The sequence below is a fragment of the Equus quagga genome, chromosome 19, assembly GCF_021613505.1.
Source record: "Equus quagga isolate Etosha38 chromosome 19, UCLA_HA_Equagga_1.0, whole genome shotgun sequence".
Taxonomy (NCBI): domain Eukaryota; kingdom Metazoa; phylum Chordata; class Mammalia; order Perissodactyla; family Equidae; genus Equus; species Equus quagga.
The window spans coordinates 4633267-4657043 of NC_060285.1; the positions used below are offsets into that span (position 1 = coordinate 4633267).

The 23777-nt window shown below is 41.1% G+C and overlaps 1 protein-coding gene across 2 annotated transcripts in view; it reads right to left on the bottom strand.

Annotated features, from left to right (window-relative positions):
- The window catches only part of ATXN10 (ataxin 10), a 189815-nt gene that overhangs the window by 155773 nt on the left and 10265 nt on the right, over window positions 1-23777 (bottom strand). For both annotated transcript variants that reach the window (XM_046646357.1, XM_046646358.1), the window contains exons 2-3: window positions 8583-8774; window positions 2474-2556 (exon numbers count right to left, since the gene is read on the bottom strand). In XM_046646357.1, the coding sequence (XP_046502313.1) occupies window positions 2474-2556; window positions 8583-8774 (275 nt within the window). The remainder of the gene's footprint in view (window positions 1-2473; window positions 2557-8582; window positions 8775-23777) is intronic.

A 23777-nucleotide genomic window follows, 5' to 3' on the forward strand; every position in this document is an offset into this window, starting at 1 on the left:
CCTCAAAAAAAAAAAAAAGAAAAAGAAAAGAATCCTAATGAAATTCTTCATGGAACTAAAACAAAGAATCCTAAAATTTATATGGAACAACAAAAACCCAAAATAGCTAAAGCAATCCTGAGAAGAAAGAACAGAGCTGGAGGCATCACAATCTGACTTCAAAATATACTACAAAACTATAGTAATCAAAACAGCATGGTACTGGCACAAAACAGACACACATCAGTGGAACACAACTGAAAGCACAGAAATAAAATCACATATATACAGACAGCTAATCTTTGACAAAGGAGCCAAGAACATACAATGGAGAAAGGAGTCTTTTCAATAAATGGTGTTGGGAAAACTGGACGGCCACATGCAAAAGAATGGAAGTAGACCATTATCTTACACCAAACACAAAAATTAACTCAATGGATTGAAGACTTGAATATAAGACCTGAAACCATAAAACTCCCAGAAGAAAACATAGGCAGTACACTCTTTGACGTTGGTCTTAGCAGCATCTTTTTGAATACCATGTCTACTCAGGTAAGGGAAACAAAAGAAAATATAAACAAGGGGGACTGCATCAGACTAAAGAGCTTCTGCAACGCAAAGGAAAAACCATGAATAATAAGAAAAGACAACCCACCAACTAGGAAAAAATATTCGCAAATCATATATCCAACAAGAGGTAATTTCCAAAATATATAAAGAACTGATATAACTCAACAACAAAAAAACAAACAATCTGATGAAAACATTGGCAGAGGATATGAACAGACATTTTTCCAAAGAAGGTATACTGGTGGCCAACCAGCACATGAAAACTTGTTCAACATCACTAACCATTAGGGAAATGCAAAACTACAACGAGATAACACCTTACACCCATTCAGAATGGCTATAATTAGCAAGACAAAAAATAGACATTGGAGAGGAGGGGGGGGGGGTGGGGGGAGAGGGGTGGCGCCAGGGAACTCTCATCACTGCTGGTGGGAATGCAACCCGGTACAGCCACTATGGAAAACAGTATGGAGCTTTCTCAAAGAATTAAAAATAGAACTACCATATGATCCAGCTATCCCACTACCAGGTAGTTATCCAAAGAACTTGAAATCAACAATTCAAAGGAATTTATGCACCACTATGTTCACTGCAGCATTATTCACAACAGCCAAGACGTGGAAGCAACCAAAATGCCCACCGGATGAATGGATAAAGATGTGGTATAAATAGACAATGGAATACTACTCCGCCATAAAGAAAAAGACAAAACTGCCCGATTTACAACAATATGGATGGACCTTGAGGGTATTAAGAGAAATACACCAGACAGAGAAAGACAAACACCACATGATTTCACTCATATGTGGAAGATAAACAGACACACAGATAAAGAGAACAGATTAGTGGTTACCAGAGGGGCAAAGGATTGCAGGGTATGTGAAAGCGGTAAAGGGGCACATATATATGGTGACGCATAAAAATTAAGACTATTGGTGGTGATGTAGTCTAGGTAGAAACTGTTAAGTAATAACGTACACGTGAAATTATACAATGTTATAAACCATTATGACCTTAATAAAATAATTGGGGGGAAAAAAAAAAGAGTCCCTTCCTGTTCAGTCATACTACCAATCTCCATTAAAAAAAAAAAACATTCAGAACACTCTAGAAAAGCTTCTTGGTCTTCAAATTAAGAAGCTTTGTTTAACTCTTCATCCCACATCAATAGCCATTAACAACGAGTGAACTTCTCTTTCTGTCACACTACATATTTGATTTATTTAACAAATTTAGTATCAGGCTCCCCTCACTGGAAGGTAAGCTCCCTGAGGGCAGAGATTTCTGTCTCCTCTGGTCACTGTTGGATTACATCCAACCCCTAGAGCAGGGCCTGTCGCATCCATAAATATTGAAAGACCCTGTCTTACTCTGCCAGGCTGTCATAACAAAGGACCGCAGAACGGCGGCCTAAACAACAGAAACTTATTTTCTCACAGTTTTGGAGGCTACAAGTCCAAGATCGAAGTGTTGGGAGGGTTGGCGTCTTCTGAGGCCTCTCTCCTTGTAGATGGCCCCCTTCTCTCCGTGTCTGCACACGTCATCCCTCTGCGTGTACCTGTGACTTAACATCCTCTTCTTATAAGGACACCCACTATCCTGGGTTGGGTCCCACTGATCTAACCTCCTTTACCTTAATTCTCTCTTTAAAGGCTCTATTTCCAAACACAGTCCCGTTCTGGGGCCCCAGGGTTTAGGGCTTCAACACGTGAATCTGAGAGGGACACGATTCAGCCCACAGTACAGGGAGGGAAGCAGGTCACTGCAACTTTCTTTTATGCAAATTCTTTAATATCACTAATGAAGTTTCTCTGTATCATGAAATACAGAACATTTGCTTTAATGAATGATGTAATACTCCAAGGACTGGTTTTTAAACTCTTTTCAAAGTTATAAATAACTCACGAATCATGATGCAAGTTACCTGTCAGCAGGGATTCCTGTTCCACTCGCAGCTCACGAAAAAGAAGGATCAAATCAACAGCAACGCCAATTGTATCCAAGTTCCTGCGTCAGATTTTTAAAAAAGACAAGTTAGACACAATCTTTTTCTTAAACCTTCATTTCAAATGATGATCTAACGAACGGTGCTGAGACTACTGGTTTATAGTTCCTGTGGTAGGCAGAGTAAGGGCCCTCTAAAGATGTCCACATCATAATGCCCAAAATCTGTGAATATGGTACCTTCCACGGCAAAGGGGGTCATGAGCAAACTAAGGAACTTGAGATGGGAAGAGTGTCCTGGATTATCCAGGCGGGCCCAATGTAACCACAAGGGTCTTTATAAGAGGAATACAAGAGGGTCAGGGTCACAGATGGAGGCCATGAGCCAAGGAATGCAGGCAGCCTCCAGGAGCTGGAAAAGGCACGGAAAATGATTCTCCCCAAGAGCCTCCAAAAGGAATGCAGCCATGTCCACCCATTTTAGACTTCTGAATTCCTGAATTATAAGATAAAATCTGTGTTGTTTTAAGCCACTAAGTTTTTGTTAATTTGTCACAGCAGCGCTAGGAAACTCATATAAATTTGGGTAGCAGACGTGGGGTGCTGCTATAACAAATTCCTAAAAATGTGGAAGTGGCAAGTGGCAGAGGCCAAAAGAATTTTGAGGAGCATGAAAAGAAAAAGCCTAGATTGCCTAAAACAGACTGTTGATAGAAATATGGACACTGAAGGTACTACTGGTAAAGGCTCAGAAAGAATGAGGAACACATTGGAAACGGGAGGAAAGGCCATCCTTTTTAAATAGTGGTCAAAGCTGAGCTGAACTAACGCTTAGGAACGATGAACTTGGATATTTAACTGAGCAGATTTCCAAGCCACATGTTGAAGGTGAGGCCTGATTTCTTCTTGCCACTTATAGTAAAATTCAAGACGGAAGAGATAAATGAACCAATAGAGAACCAGGTCTTGATAATTTGGGAAATTATCAGCCTATCCAGACTGCAAAAGATGCCAAAACTAGGAGATTCACTGTCAGGAAGTGTGCTCTGGACAGAAAGCCAAGGCTGTGGACCACCTTTTGCTAGTGCCTTAGAAGGATCAAAAGGTCAGAGTGTTCCTTCACACAGGGGCTCTTTGAAGAGACTGTGGCTCATGGATGCCCTCAATCATCTCAGTAGAAACCCGAAGTAGAGATGAAGTTATCTAGGAAAGCTCTATGGGAGACTCTCTGGTCTAATGGTGTGAATCCCCATGACACATATGTGAGACCCACAACGTTTTTTCAGAATGTTCTATCAGTAGAAACTCTGCCAGCTCGGACAAAATGCACAGAGAAAGGATGAAATGAAAGAAGGCAGTCAGGCTCCCAAAATTCTACACGCAGGAAATAAGCTGATAAAACTACTCAGTTGTAAACATGTGCTATCCTTCAAGACAAAGGAAGGGTGACTCTGAGGGGAGGGCCAAGAGCAGAGCCTCAAGCCACAGAGAATTACTCCCAGGCCTCGAAACCTAACTGAGTTTGCCCAACTGGATTTTGAAATTGGTTGGAACCAGTGACTCCTTTTTTCCTTCAACTTTCTCCTCTTTTAAAGGGTAATGTCTAAAACTGTTATCCCATGCCTGTCCCACCACTGCACTTTGGAAGCAGATAACTTGTTTTCTAGTTTCACATGTCCACAGATAAAGAAGAATTCTGCTCCAGGATGGAACCATACCCAGAGTCTCACCCATACATAATTTAGATGACTTAGATGATGAGATTTGGGACTTTTTAGCTCATGAGACTTAAATGAGATTGTGGGCTTGAGTTAACGCTGTAACGGGTCCAGAATGTGAGAGACTAGGAATGAGATTAATGTATTTTGCACATAGGATAGACATGTATACTTAGGGGCCAAAGGGTGGACAGTGGTAGGCAAAATAATGGTCCCCAAAAGATGTCCATATCCTATACTCCAGAACCCGTGAATATGTTACCTGATATGGCAAAAGAGACGTAGTATAATAAGACATACACAATAGGTCTTTGTCCCCAGTTCCTGGCACAGAGCTTCTAAAGCCTTTGAAATATCCTGTGTGACAGGAGTGTCTTCTGTTATTCACAAGCAGCCCCTTTCAACCATACCTGAGTTTATGCTTAGGAGGGAACACTTACTGGGCCTCCATATAGCTTCAGGATGGGGGCTGGTTGCCAAAAGAACCAACCTCCAACCTCTGGGTTCAATCACCAATGGTCAATAATTTCAATCATGCTTATGTGATGGAATCTCCATAAAAACTCCTAAACGATGAGTTTGGAAAGTTTCTGTACAGGCTGGTGAACACATCCAAGTATTGGGAGGATCACATACCCAGAGAGGACATAGAAGCTCTTCACTCCTCCCACCCCTGATCCTTTGTATCTCTTCCATTTGGCTGTCCCTGAGGTGTATCCTTTACAGTAATCTGGTAACAGTATGTAAAGTCCTTCTCTGAGTTCTGTGAGCCGTTCTACTGAATTACCAAACCTGAGGGGCCATGCTGCGGCCACCACCCCACATACAAAATAGAGAAAGATAAGCAGAGATGTTAGCTCAGGGCTACTCTTCCTCAAGTAAAAAAGAGGAAGGCTGGCAACAGGTGTTAGCTCAGGGCCAATCTTCCTCACCAAAAAAAATTAAAAATAGGGGCTGGCCTGGTGGCATAGCACTTACGTTCTTGCACTCTGCTTTGGCAGACCAGGGTTCACCAGTTCAGATCCTGGGAGCGGACCTACACACCACACATCAAGCCATGCTGTGGCAGCATCCCACAGAGAAGAACCAGAAGGACTTAGAACTAGGATACATAACTATCTACTGTGATTTTGAAAATAAATAAATAATAAAATAAATTTCCATTGTTTTAAGCCACTAAATTTGCACTAATTTATTACAGCAGCAAAGGAAACTAATACAGCTCCCTAACTTCTTCACTTCTCCTCAACACAAATCAGAATTAAGCCAAGACATTCACTCCTAAAGAAGATGAGGGTTGGTGTGCACACAGCTAGGGTCCTCTTTCCCTTCCACAAGGCCAGGCGCTCAGAGAGCCACTGATCCTTTTCTCTTTACCCAGGCATAAGACTGGCTAGAAAAGTGGCTCAGCACCTGCCTCCCAGAAAGAGGAGGCTGCTCTGCCTCTCGTCCTGCTCTTGCCTCTACACATCCAAATGGCGACCAGGGAAGTGGGCCCACTGCCTATTTCTTTTTTTTTTTTTTTTTTAAAGATTTTATTTTTTCCTTTTTCTCCCCAAAGCCCCCTGGTACATAGTTGTGTATTCTTCGTTGTGGGTTCTTCTAGTTGTGGTATGTGGGACACTGCCTCAGCGTGGTCTGACGAGCAGTGCCATGTCCGCGCCCAGGATTCGAACCAACGAAACACTGGGCCGCCTGCAGTGGAGCGCGCGAACTTAACCACTCGGCCACGGGGCCAGCCCCCCTCACTGCCTATTTCTTTATGGACAGATTTTTTTGGGGGGGTGGGGGGGATCAAAAGAGAAATATAATTCCATGACATGAAAACTTTAGGAAATTCAAATTTCAGTGTTCACAAACGAAGTTTTATTAGTACAAAGCCGTGCACATTCGTTCACATATTACCTATGGCTGCTTTCACACTATAATGGGAGAACTGAGAAACTGTACAGAGATAACAAACCCTAAACTATCTATCTGGCTCTTTACAGTAAAAGTATAGTGACCCCAACAACAGAGGTTATATTTACATGCAGAGCTAACTGCTCTGGACAGTTTTCTTTGAGTACTTCCTAAAATTTTGTATGACTCAGATTGTTTGCTTCGTTGTTTTACACTGTTCCATAAATACTAGCAAAATATAATCCCAGTCCACACAAAGTGCAATGTTTAGACAAAAGATGTAAAAGGATGTAGGCCTTAATAGCATCACACTTTTTGATTAACTCTTTAATAACTTAAAATAAAACACCAGAAAAATACATATAGGTTGTGATCTGAATCTTGACAGGCTCAGAAATACTGGCTTTAGTTAAGGTTGACTCCAAAGTCCTTACCAGAATCTCTGTTGTATTTCTGACTAGAAAACGTTTTTTCCAGGAGCTGACACCCTAAATGGTTGGAATTTCCCCTTAAAATCAACAGTAAATAATAATACAATCCTAGAAGGTAAGACACAGAAAAACTAACAGTCTTAAATGCTCATCTTCATTTTAACCCAACCATAAGTTGCATGCAATAAAAAGATAGCATGACCACACAAAGTATAGCCCTTGCTTTGATGGCCCTGCCAGGAGACAGCTGATATTTTATTTGCCATATTATTTACCTTTGTAATGTTTGAATTTTTATAGTTTACATCTATTACTTTTGCACCCAAAGAAGAAAATAATAAAAACTGTTTTCAAAGAAAATAATATTATCATAAACATCTATCATACTGTCATTCCCAAGGCAAGGGCAGAAACATCTGACATTTACTGAGCACACCATGTGCACATTTTACATAAGTAATCTCATTTAAAACTCAACAGTCCTGTGCAGAAGATATCCCTCACCCTGTTGTAAGAGAAGAAAACTGGTACTCATAAAGGCGAAGGCCCTTGTCCAGGGTCAAGTAGCTGTTTAAAGGATGGAACAGTCGCACATGACAGGTCAATGTGTGTCTTGGGGTAGTTATGGCAACTGCTTCTGAGTCAAGCTTTCAAGTCAGACAGTTCAGAGTCGGAGAGAACATTCCCAGGCTCTATCACATACTGAATGAGTGACTCTTGGACAAGTTCTTTAACCTCTCTGAGTCACAGTTTTTCTTTTGTAAAATGGAAAAATAGTAGCATACTATTTCTTGGGTTTGTTCTAAGGATTAAACAAGATACTGCAAGTCAAGCTCTTGGGACAAAGCCTGGGGCTTAGGGTGGGCTCACCAAATGCTTGCTTCCTTCCCCACGAGTCTGGCAAAGCATAAAGATAAGTTTGCCAGCCCACAGTCCACCTTTCTGTTCTAAGGCCCTCCTTGCCCTCCCCCATAACACTAGAGGGCCTCCTGCCCGGAAAGGGACAAAATAAACTAGCCTCTGGCCCACTGCTTCTAGCACATAACCAATGACAGTTTTAAAATGTTAACTATTATTATCAAGATTATTATTGTTTCTATTCATTTATCTGCAAATGGCTAACAGCTTTGGTTTAAATTGAAGTGAAAAAACTTTAGTTTTTTCTCCCTTTCCTTTGATCTTAAAAAACTCATTAATCATAGCAAAGCCTCAGGTATAAAACTGTCTAGGCAGCAAAGGGAGTCCCTCAAGTGGCTTCTGGACCAGCCCAACTGCACCCATCACAGCAGTGACAGAGAGGCCTGGAGGCTCTGTCTACATTCAAGTCCAGGAAAGAAAGGTGAGCATGCTCTTCATGGCTTCTGATTTCAACTCAAGTAAAAATTTTCCATAGAAAGCAGATTCCATAAAATCAGAGGAAAGGCGCGCAGTTCTGGGAGGAGAGAGCAACGTGTGAAATAACAAGAGCAGTACTTGGCGATTCTCTCGCTCACCATTTTAACGACTTTCAAAAACGTGCACGCTATACAATAGCTGAAGCAGAGACTGCAGCTTTACACAACCTTAACGAAATCCTAAAAGGTCTTCTTAGAAATCTGCAAAATGCGCTCCTTGTTCAAAGTAAACACAAAGGTAACTAACACACTAAAACTAATCAAAACATTTATAAGAAAAGTGAGGTCGAAATCTGCATGTGCATTTAGGCAGGCAGAATCTAGGAGCAAAGAATCAAAATTAAGTTCAAATCCCTGTGCTATGAAGAAAACCAAATACCTCAAAACATACTAGAAATACAAATGATAAACCTAACCAACCCCTAATGTTAAACATGTTATACCATTACACACTAGTCAAAGAATCCCAGAGGTAAGAGCTGCAGAGCACTTCTCCCCTGGAGACGTAAAGATAGCCTTGTAATAACAATGGATGACACTATAATCCCCAAACAATTGCTAATGGATAACTTAACATGACAGAGCCATGCACACATACAAAGAAATATCATCAAAGGTACGCATGTAACTGCAAAGAACACTACCTGATTGAATTCTGGTTCACAGAACACTCTATACAAGCATTTCGGAGACACCTGAAGCATTCTGTTATTAACTGCAGACTGGAAGCCAGATGTTCCACTCGGGATGGATCTCTGCAGGCCAGCTCCACAGCATGAGAAGATTTCTTTAGGATATCCAGAACTCTTTGGAAGATAGTCCTGGGTGCTGTTTCTCTGAAAAAGGATAGAATTGTTACAAACCAGAAAAAAAGAATCTAATTTCCAAATGTCCTGTTCAGAACACTGCTTCAACTTATTTCTGTGGGGAGGTGGGCTAGGCCTGTCTGTTGCAGCTCCTTAATTTACAACACAAAATAAAGGAGCTACATATATTGAGGCTTAGCCAGACACTGTTCTTATCAAGCTTTTTGTGTATTATCTCATTTAATCCTTGCTTTAACCTTACGAAACCAATACTGTCACCTCTGCTTTACAGCTAACTGAAGTAGAGAGAAGTCTAAGTAACTTGCCTCTATCATTCAGCTAATAACTGGCAGAGCCACAGTTCCAACTGAAGCAGTCTGGCTTTAGTACTTCCAGTCCCTGTGACAACCCAATCCCACTTTAAGGTGACTGTTTATACTGATGGATTTGCCCTAGAACCCAAACAGAAGATCTGCATTTCATGTTCTAGATAGAGACTATAACCGCGTCCTCTGTCACCTAATATGTACCTAAAGTACAATTACGAGAAACAATATTCACGAAGGATTGCCTGAGGGGCGAATATACTATCCATTCTCTAGATACAGAGAAGCGGGAAACACATGCTCTGAGCTTATATATAGTCAACTACACAGATCGGGGGGGAGGGATGACAGAGGGAGACAGACAGACAGACAGACAGACAGACAGAGAACATGCCAGAGAACATGCCAGAGAGTGCACTCTTCTCAGAGAGTGCCTGCTCAGAGAAGAGAACCTGTGGCTGTCCCTTCTGGGCATCTCAGTTCCCACATGGCTCTCATGCCAGGAGCACCACCTGAACTGGCTATCATTACACAGCTTTGAAGATAAGAATTTTTTTGTGCAACATGGCACCTAAATGCAAGCCAATTTCCTCATTCCATGAATCCTCTAAGGAAACAGCAATCTGTTTCAATATTAGGAGAAAAATTGCTATATTGGACAATTTAAGAGATCCTCACAGACCAGTTCTGGCCATGTGAACCTTCTCCTTTTGCTCTCACTGTGAATCACATCGCTCGCCACTCCATCCCTAGATTAAGCCACACCCTCAGGGAGCTGCACATTTCTACAGGACTCCTGACACAGCATCACCCCAAGTTACTGTGCTTACTCAGGGCTGGCAGAGACACTTCATAAATCTCCCCCTTCCTGGAGCCCGGACGAGACACTTCTCTTCTTGAGCTTCAGCATCATGAGGACTTGTACTCCAAGCAGTGGGTCTTTATCGATATGGACAGATGATATAAATCACATTATTTATCATGTTTTCTTCTCTGTCTGGGCCTTTAGGAAGTCTAGAGTCAAATCTATGACCCTCTTTAACACTGTGAACCCCATGGCATGACTTTGAGTATTAATATCTTATTTTTCCTTTCTGGCTTTTCCCCTCTCTCCAGTTTCCTCCCTGATCCTATTTTATTTAACTGTATTTATTTTTTAAGGCACTTCAAATCTGTTTTGGGAAAGAGGCAGAATGTAAATTAATCAACTAAAAATCAGGAAATCACATGTAAAATAATTTGCCCATATCTTACCAATCAGCCCTCTCTAAATGTGGATCATGAAGCTTGGACTCAGTGTCTCAGTGACCAAATAAAAAAGTGAAAATTGAAGGGTACAGCATTAATCCTGCCTCAATAACTGTATGAAACAATTAAGTATGTAAGCCACTTTCAGTGACAATATGCCATAAAAAGAATATTCACTAACACTCTCAAGATAGTTTTAAAAAGAGTACCAAATAGTGCAGACACTAATATGCTAAGAAAATACCCAATGGTTTCAAACATTCTGAAGAACGCCAGGAGTGATCACTATTTCTACAACAAACAATAAACCTAATTACCTCTATCTGCAACACCAGCATAAAGTTTTGATGATATTTATTATTTAATCTTACAGTCAAAATAAAAGAATAATTATACAACTTGAATGATCTACAATAAAGCCTCTTTTTTCTACTAAAATAGCTAAGAAATTTAGCTATATGTATTTACGCCTGTGATAAAGAAGTCACTATGATTTCTTTCAGTTGGTTCTCTACAAGCTACGTCTCACATGGGCACCCATCTTCCTCTGTGAATGGTCCCTGCTGTCACTCTCTGAAATCCTAACACCTGTTTTACTCAAAATTGATATCTAGCACAGCAAAGCTTTGGAATCAAACAATGGCAGACTAAACAAGATCAAAGAAAAGCACTGTTGAAAACTATAAGACATTATTGAAAGAAATAGATAATGACATGAAGAGACAGAAAGAGATTCCATGAACATGAATCGGAAGAATAAACATAGTTAAAATGCCCATACTACCCAAAGCAATCCACAAATTCAATGCAATCCCAATCAGAATCCTAATCATATTCCTCACGGAAATAAAACAAAGAATCCTAAAATTCATATGGGGCAACCAAAGACACCAAATTGCTAAAGCAATCCTGAGAAAACAGAACAAAGCTGGAGGTATCACAATCCCTGACTTCAAAGTGTAGTACAAAGCCATAGGGATCAAAACAGCATGGTACTGGTACAAAATAGGCACACAGATCAATGGAACAGAAATGAAAGCCCAGAAATAAAATCGCACATACATGGACAGCCAATCTTCGACAAAGGTGCCAAGAATATATAATGGAGAAAAGACAGTCTCTTCCATAAATGGTGTTGGGAAAACTGGACAGCCACATGCAAAAGAATGAAAGTAGACCATTATCTCACGCCATACACAAAAATAAACTCAAAATGGATCAAAGACTTGAAGATAAGTCAAACTATAAAACTCCTGGAAGATAACATAGGGAATACACTCTTTGACATTGAACTTAAAAGGATCTTTTCAAATACCATGTCTTCTCAGACAAGGGAAACAAAAGAAAAAATAAACAAGTGGGAGTTCATCAGACTAAAGAGCTTCTGCAAGGCAAAAGAAACTAGGATCAAAACCAAAAGACAACCCACAAATTCGGAGAAAATTTCTGCAAATCCTATATGCAATAAGGGGTTAATCTCCATAATATATAAGGAACTCACACAACTGAACAATAAAAAAACAAACAGCCCGATCAAAAAATGGGCAGAGGATATGAACAGATATTTTTCCAAAGAAGATATAGAGATGGCCAATAAACACATGAAAAGATGTTCAACATCACTAATCATCAGGGAAATACAAATCAAAATTACACTAAGATACCACCTTACGCCTGTTAAAATGGCTATAATCACTAAGACAAAAAATAACAAATGTTGGAAAGGGTGTGGAGAAAAGGGAACCCTCATACACTGCTGGTGGAAATGCAAACTGGTGCAGCCACTATGGAAAACAGTACAGAGATTCCTCAAAAAACTAAAAGTAGAACTACCATACGACCCAGTTATCCCACTACTGGGTATCTACCCAGACAACTTGAAATCAACAATCCAAGGTAACATGCACCCCTATGTTCACAGCAGCATATTCACAATAGCCAAGACATGGAAACAATCCAGGTCCCCACTGACTGATGACTGGATAAAGAAGATGTGGTATATATACATAATGGAATACTACTCAGTCAGAAAAAAAGACAAATTCATCCCATTTGCCATAACATGGAAGGACCTGGAGGGAATTATGCTTAGTGAAATAAGCCAGACCAAGAAAGACAAAGACCAGATGATTTCACTCATGTGGAATAGAAACAAACACATGGACAAAGAAAACAGTTCAGTGGTTACCAGGGGAAGGGGGGTGGACACAGAGGGTAAAGGGGAGCTCTTATGTGGTAACAGACAAGAAATAATGTACAACTAAACTTTCACAATGATGTAAACTATTACGAACTCAAAGAAAAAAAAGAAAAGACTAAAACTTAAAAAAAAAGAAGAAAAGCATTGTTCTTAGGAAAAATTGGATAACTGATATTCCAACCAGAGAACAATTAATAAGTCATGAACTATCTGTGAATAATTCCCAAAGTTGCATGTTAATTTGTCACATATGCATCATGCCTTTCTCCTTTATTACACTTTTAACCAAAAGAAAAATTTTTAACTGAGCTAAGGCCAATCAAAATATTCCTGAAATAGAAATAACTATTAATAGCTACTAAACAGCAATCATGGCAGCATCTATTCAGCACACAATAATTCACATCTGCTGTATAAAGAGAAAATAAATTTGGATTGCAATCACTGCCATTTGCTCTCCCCAGGCTGCACACTCATGGATTCCTGAAAACACTAAGCACTTGCAATCCTCTCTGTCTGCTCAAACATATGCCCTCTACCAGAATGCCCCTTTCACACCATCCCCACCCAGATCTCCGCTGGAAGGATCTTGAATCTCCTTTTAGGTCTTCTGAAAACTCTCAGCCCCGGTGAAACTCCTCCACTAGCCCAGGTGAACCAGCTCCCATCTCCGGCCCACTGGACCTCAGTCCACAAGACTGGAATAACACTTATCCAGATCATATTATATCCATTTATCTTATCTCTCTCCCCAGCTAGACTACAGATGCCGGAAAAACAGAGCATATAATTTTTTCCTGTATCTCTAGGGCCCAAAACTGGCATACCCTAATTGTATTTGTTCAAGTTTAAAAGAGTGATGAGACTGTCTGCACACTCGGCGTGGATCTGACAAATTCACAGACTATGCGATCCAAACACCTGCTGAGCTTGCGTCTCAGCCAGGCACCAGGCGTGATGTGTGAGCAGTGGATCAGTGTCATGTGCAGCAGTAACTGGAAAAAGGGAAATACTGAGACACCAGCTCAACTCTTCCATTCTCAATGAGAAATCTACATATCTGGAACTCAAAAACTTGAAAAATGGCCGTATTTTAAGATGTAAATATCTTATGACTGATGTTTAACAAACTTCTAATTTCCCCTTCCCCACTGAATGACAGAACGGATCAGCTTAAAGGGAGAGGAAGGGAAGAGGAGCTGTAACCCAATTACCCGTACTTTAAACTCCTTGGGAGCAGAGACTGCTTCTTAGACGTCTGGACCCCTCTGTAAAAGCCGGGAGGAAAACCACCCTTTCCTCTAGAGCCATACAAAAATAGCTATAGCTTTTATTCACTAACAGTAAATACTATGAAAGCATTTAACTCTCTCCTATACTTCTTTTCCTTCTCTATAACCTTGAAAGAAAGCTATTTGGCATTAGAGATCCAAAGTAGTCCTAATGTACTCTGCCCGCAAATTCTGCGTTCACTATCAAGACAACACAGCTAAATATGTCCAATGATTAATGACAGTGAAATAGCTAGCAAAGATCACTCAATCATTCCTATATTGCAAATGTTATTAATAATAAAAACTGCTGTCATTTCTTCTTTGACCAAACTAACACAAAATATTCACAAAGACTTTAAAAAGCTTAGCTACTTCATTCACAGAAGGCAGAAAGTACTTAGGAGGACAATTAAAATTCAACCGTTAGACATTCCTATTAGATAGGAATGTATACCCTAAGGACAACTTTTAAATGAAATGTTACATTACAGAATGAAAAATAAGCCTCTGAATTACACAAAAGGTAGAATTTCATTTCCTTCAAGTTTGAACAGATATGTAGGTTTAATCTTGGCAAGTCCTGTTTGAGTAAAGTTAAAGAAAACTACTTGTGATTATCTGTAACAGGCTAGATAGGTCTAATATACTATATGTACACACATTTTACAGTTAACTCATCAGATGGAACCTCCTACTGAAAAGGAAACTAAATGCTAGTCATTGTAATGCCACAACCAAGACTTTCATACTTGCTAAGATTTATTCTAATACCTTAGATTTAATTAAAAACTGGCATATGTGGTTTAGAATAGTTTAACCACTGTCACTAAGAAAAACTATTAAAATACACACAAGTTCAGAGATTAAAATAACAATCAGCAGTTGTTATTTAAAACTATAAACTGCTTACGGATTTTACTGGGCTGGATGGAACAAAAATAGAAAATAAAGACATTTCTATCTCCTGCCAGAGACAGCCTAGGGCAAAATTTTGAAGTTCATCTTTGCAGACCTCAAAACTCCCCTTTTTACACTCTCTTCCCCTCTTCTGTCACATCCAGGACTCTCAAGTAGTCCCGACAGTCCAGACCAATCCATTTTGCACGGCTGGCAAACTTTTTCTGTAAAGAGGCAGAGTAAATATGTTAGGCTTTGAGGGCCTGACAGCTCTGTCACACTTCTCATCTCTGCCGTTGTAGTGCATAAGCAATATCCAAATGAGTGAACGTGGCTGTGTTCTAACAAAACTATTTTCGTGGACTGAAATTTGAAGTTTATATAATTTTGATGAGTCACAAGATTTTACTTTTTTGTTTTTACCCAACCATTTAAAAATATAAAAACTGGGGCCGGGGGGGCCGGCCCAGTGGCATAGTGGTTGAGTTCGCACACTCTTCTTTGGCGGCCCGGGGTTCACAGGTTCGGATCCCAGGTGCGGACATACACACTGCTCATCAAGCCATGCTGTGGCAGCATCCTCTACACAAAATAGAGGAAGACTGGCACAGACATTAGCTCAGCGACAATCTTCCTCACCAAAAAAAGAAACAAAAAACAAAAAGACAGGGCCAGCCTCGTGGCCTAGTGGTTAAGTTCAGCGTACTCTGCTTTGGTGGCCTGGGTTCAGTTCCAGGGTGTGAACCTACACTACTGTCAGCAGCCATGTTGTAGTGGTGATCCACATACAAAGAGGAGGAAGATTAGCACAGATGTTAGCTCAGGGGGAAATTTCCTCAGCGAGAAAAAAAAAAGTAAAAACCATTCTTAACTCAAAGGTCATTGGGAAAAAAAAACAACACTAAGTGGTGGGTCACAATTGGTCCACAGACCATAGCTTAGTGACCCCTGCTTTAAAGAGTTCCAAACATATCCTCCCCATCTCCCCCCAAAAATCACATGCTTCCCCCTTTCCCATTGTCCTCACCACAGTAAAAATACATCTTTCATCAGAACAGAGAGAATCGCAAATGCACTATGCCAAGTGAAAGAAGCTAACAGAAGGTGAAATTATACAGAGGTGGACAAATAAACCACTGGATAGAGTGTCCAGGAACAGCATTGTGCACCTAGAGAAACCTGATAAATGTCAGTGCTAGCACTAAAGATCTGTAGGGAAAGCCTGGACTGTTCTGTGAGGTGCCGTAACAACTGTCACCCACAGGGGAAAAAAAGCGAACTGGACCCTTACTTATAACCCTACTGAAAAAGTACCTCCAGATGGATTTAGGAATGTATGTCAGGCAAAACTATAACATTCTGGAAGAAAATATATAGAGAATGTATATATTCTTAGGTAGAGAAAGATTTGTATGTCAGACCTTGTTAAAAACCTTATTTAGGGGGCCGGCCATGTGGCCGAGGGCTTAAGTTTGCGTGCTCCTCTTCAGCGGCCCAGGGTTTTGCTGGTTCAGATCCTGGGCACAGACATGGCGCCGCTCATCAGGCCACACTGAGGAGGCGTCCCATATGCCACAACTAGAAGGACCCACAACTAAAATACACAACTATGTACTGGAGGGGTTTGGGGAGAAAAAGCAGAAAAAAGAAAAAGCTTATTTAAGAAGTGGTATTTGAGCATAGAACTAAAGAAGGTGAGGAAGCGAACTATGCACGTTCCTGGGAGAAGAGCAAGGATGGAAGGCAAAGGCATATCTGAGATGTCACAGGAAAAGTGGGGGGTCTGGCTCGGCAGAAGCCCAATGAGGGAATGAAAGTGTACCGTGAGTCAGAGGTAAGATGGAGCCAACCGCACAGGCTCCGAAGGCCATGAAAGGATATTAGCTTTAGCCTGATGTGATGCCATGGAGGAGCGACATCATCTGACTTTCATTTTTGAAGGATCCCTCCAGCTACTCTGTAAAGAACTGATCGAAGGGGGGGAAAGAGAAGACTCCAGGAACCAGTTAGGAAACTATTTTTGGAAAAAAGTGGCAGCAGCTCTTTTTGGAAAAACATGGTAAGCAGAGATCAGATTCTGGATAAATTCTGATGGTAGTGCGAACAAGATTTGATGATAAATCGCTTTCAGGGGTATTTCAGAAACGGGAGTCAAGGATGACTCCAAACTTTGGCCTAAGCAATAAATGCACAGATGTATTTGCTGTTTACCGAAACAGAGAAGATTGCCATGAAGATATGTGAAGGATGGGAGAATCAGGAGTTTAGTTTCAGATTTGTTAAATTTGAGGTGCCTGTTAGAAATACAAGTGGAAATGTGGAGTAGGCAGATGAATGGACAAGCGTGGAATTCAGGAGAAAGGTCCAGCTAAAGGAAAATGTTAGAGTCACCAGCAAATGGAAAGTACTAAAGCCACAAGACTGAATGAGGTCACCACAGGAGTAAGCATACAGAGAGAGATGAGAGGTCTCAGGACTGAGCTCTGGGATGGGAGAAAGAATAGCCAATAAGGTAAGAAGAGAATCAGAAGCGGGTGGTGCTCTGGAAGCCAAGTGAAGAAAGCGTCTCAAGGAGAAAGAAGTGATGAACTACGTCAAGTGCAGCTGCTACGTCGAGTAATATAAGGATTTAAGATGAAGACCACTGGATTTAGCCAGTGGAATGGGTTCAACAGAAAAGAGAAAATGCAGTAAGTGAATATAAAAAAACTTCGGAGAAGAGCAGAAAAATGGGATCACAGCTTGGGGAAACGGGAGAGATTTTTCTTAGGGTGGGAAAAATTACAGCAGATCTATAAACTGATGAAATAATACAACAGAAAAAGTAAAACTGATGATTTAAGAAAAGGAAGGGAGGAAAGAGAATTCCTGAGGCAATGAATGCAAAAGGGAGCAGAATTTAGTGCAAACCTGAGGGGGGCTGGCATTCAGAGCAAGACAGTTCATTCACAGTAGCAGAAGAGAAGGGAGATTACGGGCCTTCTCATACAGGCCCACAGTGGAGAAACTGCGGGTGGGTACAGAGGTGGGTAGGTAGGTAGAAAGGGTGATGGGAGTTCCTGGAAATTATCTTCTGGTTGCTCCTATTTTCTCGGTAAAATAGGAAGATGAGGATGAAGGAGAGGCAATGAAGACAAGGAGAGCAAAAGGCATAAAACAGCTGACCAGGAAAGCAGGAGATTAAATGAACTAGGGAAATAGAGCAGGACGGCCAGGTAGCACTAAACGCCTAACCGAGGTCAGTGATCACCAGTTTAAAGGCAGACCCATCATCATGGTTTCAGCTTCTCTCCAGCCTTGATCAGTTAACTGGGAGCAGGAGCAAAGGAAACAGCAAGCTAGATTTAACTAGAGCTGGAGTTTTACCAGGAAAGTATAACAAGTTAAAAGACGAGGCACAGGAATTGAGGACGGATACAGAAGAATGCTTTTATTACTGATCCATAGGTCTAAACTGGATTAAGAAGGGAAACGTGGACGTGAGGAACAAAAGGGACAGTAGGTAGGAAGTTGCAGAGCAACAGACTGTAGGTCCTGGTGGGACCGAAGTCTTGTTGGAGTAGGAGGCTGAGAGAGAGAGGATGAAATGGGCCACAGAGTGGGACTCCTGAAGTTAAGATAGTGGAGGAATGCAGCTACAGTTAATGATAAGGCCGAGGTAGCACACGGCAGTGTGTGGTTACATGGGGTGGAGGTCAAGCTCACTGAAGGAGAGAAAGTCAAGGAAATAAAAGCCCAGAATAATGAAAGGATAACCTACACAAACACTGATTTAAGACAAGAATAATGCAGACTTAACAGCAAACTAGAGCTAAATTCTTCAAGGAATGAGGTAGGTGGAGTGAGCCACAGATCTCTTCTAACAGCAAAGGAGATGATATATGTGGCATACTCCAACGGCGCGAGATGAAAAGTCGGAGAGTTTGCGGAGGAAAAAGGTCTGGAAGCAGCAATGACAATCAAGGAGAATACTTACACATCTTCAAACCAAGCAGTATATTAGATGTAGGAGAAAAAGCTTCCCACTCTGAAGACCACCTGGGAAAGGCATGTCCTCAGAAGTTAGCCATATTTCACTTAAATCAAGAAGATGAAAGGAATGTTCAGAGAAGTTGAGGACATAGGTAATTTTGCTGACAGCACATGGGAAGGGTTTTAAGAGCTGAGGAGTCAGAAAAAAATTCATATAAAGACTTAAGGGAGTCAAGGAGTAACAGAAAACCTAGGAGCCTCCCATATAAATCAGAAAATCAGCTTGTGAATTTCCAGCAAAAATCCTGTTGAGATTTTATTTTGAATGGTATTGAAACCACAGGTCAATTTGGGGAGAACCGATGTCTTTACGCTACTAAGGTTTCCTATCACATAATAGTACATATTACCATTTAAGTTTTCTTTAATGTCTTCTGATAAAGTTTTATAATATTCTCAAGGATGATGATAGTCACTAACACTTAAATTGTGCCATGCACTTTTCTAAGCACTATATATATCAACTCCCGAATGGCTACAATGAGTATGGCTTGTTTACAAATCATCTTAACTCTAACATGACTTTCTAGGCTTGCGGCCATCAGAGAGGTTGACTCAGCCTAGAGTCAGTCCCAGGGTTCCTTTGCCTTTGAGTAAGTGTCCTTGCCCACAGTCCAGTGACCACGCCCTTGGATCCAAGGACCACTACAAAAGACTAGAAGAATGAAAGAGAACTAAGAAACTCTCCTCTGAGGGTACTATTGGTCAGAATTCTAACCTTATTTATTTTGATTTGCTGGCTCAAACATTTTCCTGTCTACTTTGTCCATTTAAGATAATTGAATGTGAGGGGTAGCTCACACTGACCACATCTGTATTTTGAAGTTGAGTCAGAACACCTTACTAAATAGTTCCATGTGGTATTCCAGCTCATGGCACAGGTAAAAATAAAGGAAATTGTCATCACACTCTAAAAAGTGCTTTTTATAGTGTAACTTAATTGATGTTCTCTCTCAACAGAGTTGATCTGAATCATGGTTGAGTCAAGACGCCACATGGCATCCTTAGCCAAAGTGACAACTCGTGTGGGTTTTTGTGTTTTTTGTTTTGTTTCATTTTTTGTTTTTTTGTTTTTCATGCATCAAAGACTCTTTCAGGCCAGAGGCTCAGTAATGTGTGGGGAAAACCTATGTGAATGTATGTATACACACAGATGAATAGGCTTATTTTTGAGTTCTGTAGTATGTTGACCTATAACGTACTAAATTTATTCCCATTCTTTATGAAAGTTAGTCAATACATTTATACAAACAATGAGTAATACCAAGACATTTCGTACCTCTTGAAATCAGTCATCTGTCATATTCGATCATTTTTCTGTACCTTCTTTACTACAGTTTTTCCTCTATGCTCTCACTTTATAACTAATGACTCAAGAAATATTAAATATTCAAGGAAATAATGAAAGTACTATCAAGTGCTCATAGTGTACTATGTCTTAAAGTTGGTACTGAGAATACAGAGGTAAATAAGAATCCTGCCCTCAGGCTGCTCTCATTCTAGTGGGACCAGCAGGTGATTAAGTGACTCTAATACTCTTCATGAAGTTCTTTGAAAGAGGTAAGCACAGAGTGCCAGAGAATATATATACAGGGCAGAGGCATCTAGAAAGCCAAAAAAGGTTTTCAGTAGGAAGTGAAATGGTAACTAAACCTTGACAGAAAATTAGGAATGTATATATGAGCAAAGGAATGGAGGCCTAAGACATTTATATTTATAAATTTAATATTACAGGATTTGAGCTATTTTCACTTTCATGGTTAGAAGTGAGATATAGTTACTTATGCTGTATCAACTACAGTTGCAGCACTCAACGCAGAGCACAGTACACAGCATATGTGAAGTGATTAAATAAATGAAAGTAAGTAAACCAAATTAACAACTTTTAAATAATTAGAGCAATCATTATCGACTGGCTGTCCGACACTAAGAAGTGATTTTCTCCTTACAGCCATTGGCTCCTCATTGCTCTATTCAATTCAACATGTACTGAGCACCCAAAATAGACCAGGAGTTGTGCTGGGAAACACAATAAAGATGACAGTCCTGGCCCTCACCAAAGTCGCAATCAAGTTGGGAGAAAGACGTGTAAAAGGGTACTTCATTAGGAAATGAAAAGTGCAGTGAGGAAGGAGTTCACATCTTAAACATCTCCTCTTCCTTTCAAACAATGTAATCATACGATTATTTTTTTAAATTATAAATATACAGATCAACTTTAAAACAAAGTAAATATCTCCATGCACCAAAAACTGAATGGAAAGGCTCAGCTATAATCATGTTTAAAACCAAAGAGTGGAACACGTTCAGAATGGGCAGTGGCCATCAGCAATTCAACGCTGGCAGGATGATTAGAACTGAAAGCCCCCTACACCTTGTGGCAATCAGAGCCACTATGTGAAACTCAGCGCCGGCCAGGTCCCCCATGCGTCTGAAGGTGGAGGAAAAGAGCTGCACTCAAGGCAGCCCTGTGCGTAAGTTACACGTAAAGCTGTGCGCCTCCAACATCAGGAGGAAGCCAAGACAGCTTCAGAAATACGACCTGGTCCAAGACACTGGCCAGGTTAGTGACCGGACACACAATGCCCACAAAATCACTATGACATAACTCACCAATAGAAGATCTGATTTTAGGCTAGGGTCACTGGGGAAACAGGTAGAGGAAAATGTAAAACCACGAAACAGGGAGGAGTGAGCCCAGAGATACAGTGGTTCCGCCTTATCCGCAGTTTTGCTTTCCACAGTTTTAGCTACACTTGGTCAACCACAGTCTGAAAATATTAAATGGAAAATTCCAGAAATAAACAATTCTAAAGTTTTAAATTACGTGCCATTCTGAGTAGTGTGATGAAATCTCATGCTGCCCCGCTCCGTCCTGCCCAGGAGGCGAATCATCCCTGTGTCCAGTGAATCCACGCTGTATACGCTACCGGGCTGGGAGTCACTTAGTAGCCGCCTCAGTGACCAGACCGACTATCATGGTATCACAGTGCTTGTGTTCAAGTAAACTTTATTTTACTTAATAATGGTCCCCCAAAGCACAAGAGTAGTGATGCTGGCAATTCGGATATGCCAAACAGAAGCTGCAAAGTGCTTCCTTTAATGAAAAGGTGACAATTCTCAACTTAGTACGAAAAATGCTGAGGTTGCTAAAATCTGCAATAACTTTTATGACAGTACATTGTTATATTGTTTTATTTTATTATTGTTGTTGGTAATCTCTTGCTGTGCTTAATTTATAAATTAAACTTTATCACAGGTATGTATGTCTAGTAAAAAACACAGTATATATAGGGTTCGGTACTATCCGTGGTTGCAGGCATCCACTAGGGGTCTTGGAATGTACCCCCTGCAGATAAGGGGGGCCTGCGGTATAATAAATCTCTCACTCAAGGTGAGCCAGTAAACTAAAGGTTCAAAGAGAAAAATTAACCCTAAGAAAAACCGGCCCCTTTCCTCCCTCTCCTAGTGACCCACCTGCAGAGCCTGTGCTTCCCAACCCGCAACTCCACACCGTGCTGGGCCAGGTCCTGGGTCTGAGACGAAGAACACCTCCGTCAGGCTGGACAGAAACGGATCTAGTATGCCTTCAACTCGATCTACAGAATGTGCACTTTGGGATCCTCAAGCCAGCGGACTTGCAGGTAAAGAAAGTAGTCACTACACTGGCAGAAGTAACTGACCCTGGCTATCAAGAAAGGCCAGGGCTGCTACTACAAGACGGGGGCAGGGAGGAACAGATCTGGAACTTGGGGATTCGATGGGACTTCTCTTGGTACTTCCATGTCTAGGGAAAACTATAATCCGGCAACTGCAGCAACCACAGACTGACAAGAGAAAGGCAACCAAGGGCTCAGACCCCATAGCATCAGAGCCTAGCTAAAGGGCTGGCAGATAGTAAGGGAAATCTAGAACGGCGGGTGCAGAAGGCACGTGATAATCACCAATTACAGCCTCCGGACGAGTGGCAGCAGTGGGGGCTGTAGCTTGTTGCACTAACACACCTGTCTAGGTCTTTTCTTTTAGTCTCTAACCAGCTACAACCTTGAAGAATCAGTGATAGACCAGACACTATCAGGCAAGAGGGGGGTCTAAGGAAAAGAGCAGACTGTAACAAATGCTCATGGTGGCCCCCACCCCACACTCTCAACCTAGTTAATGACCCCAGGAGCAATTCTGAACCAATGGGAAACAAGTTAATAAATTACCCAGCCATCCATTCCGATAATTCAGAGGTGCATTCCTCAGGGACACCCAGTGGGACTGAGCCTCAGTTGCCCACGACAGTTACCAGCTCAATAAGGCATCCTGACACTGCTTGTCTCTCCTTCCATGTCCAGCTTTCCTCTCCCACACTCCTGATTACTGAGGGTCACCTTGTAAATTACTTCACCCGAGTCCTTACCTCAGATTCTGCTCTTGGGGAAAAAAAGTCTCAAGTATATGAGGAGATATGTTTAGAAAGATGGTCTCTGCAGTGCTGTTTGAATTACCAAAAATTCAAGACAATCCAAATATCCATCAGAAAGAAAAAAGGTAGATAAACTATGATGTATTCTTATGATGGTATACAACAATTGAAGTTAATGATCTAGCTCTCTATGTATGAAAACCGGCAGCACTCAAAAACATAATGTAAATAAAAAGTGCAAACTGTAGAGCATGCAGCAAAACAATACGGCATACCATTTATCAAGTAAGGAGGGAGGAATGGAATTGGAAAGTGAAACAGAGCACCCCCCCCATGATCCCCACCTCCTGGTATTCACACACCCTTATGTGTGACCCCTCCTGTGGTCACCCCTCCCATGACCATTAGAATACGCAATAGTATTAGAACATGCAATAGTAAGGGTACATCATTTCCGGGATTATAAAAACACTCCTGCTTCCATCTTGAGCACACTCTCCTGGATCACTAGCTTTGCAACAAACCAGCTGCCATGTCATGAGCAGCCCTCAGGAGGGGTCCAAGTAGTGAGAAGTAAAGCTTCCTGCCCAAAGCCACATGCCTGACCTTGGCTGGAATCCACGAGCTTGGAATCTGGTCCTTTAG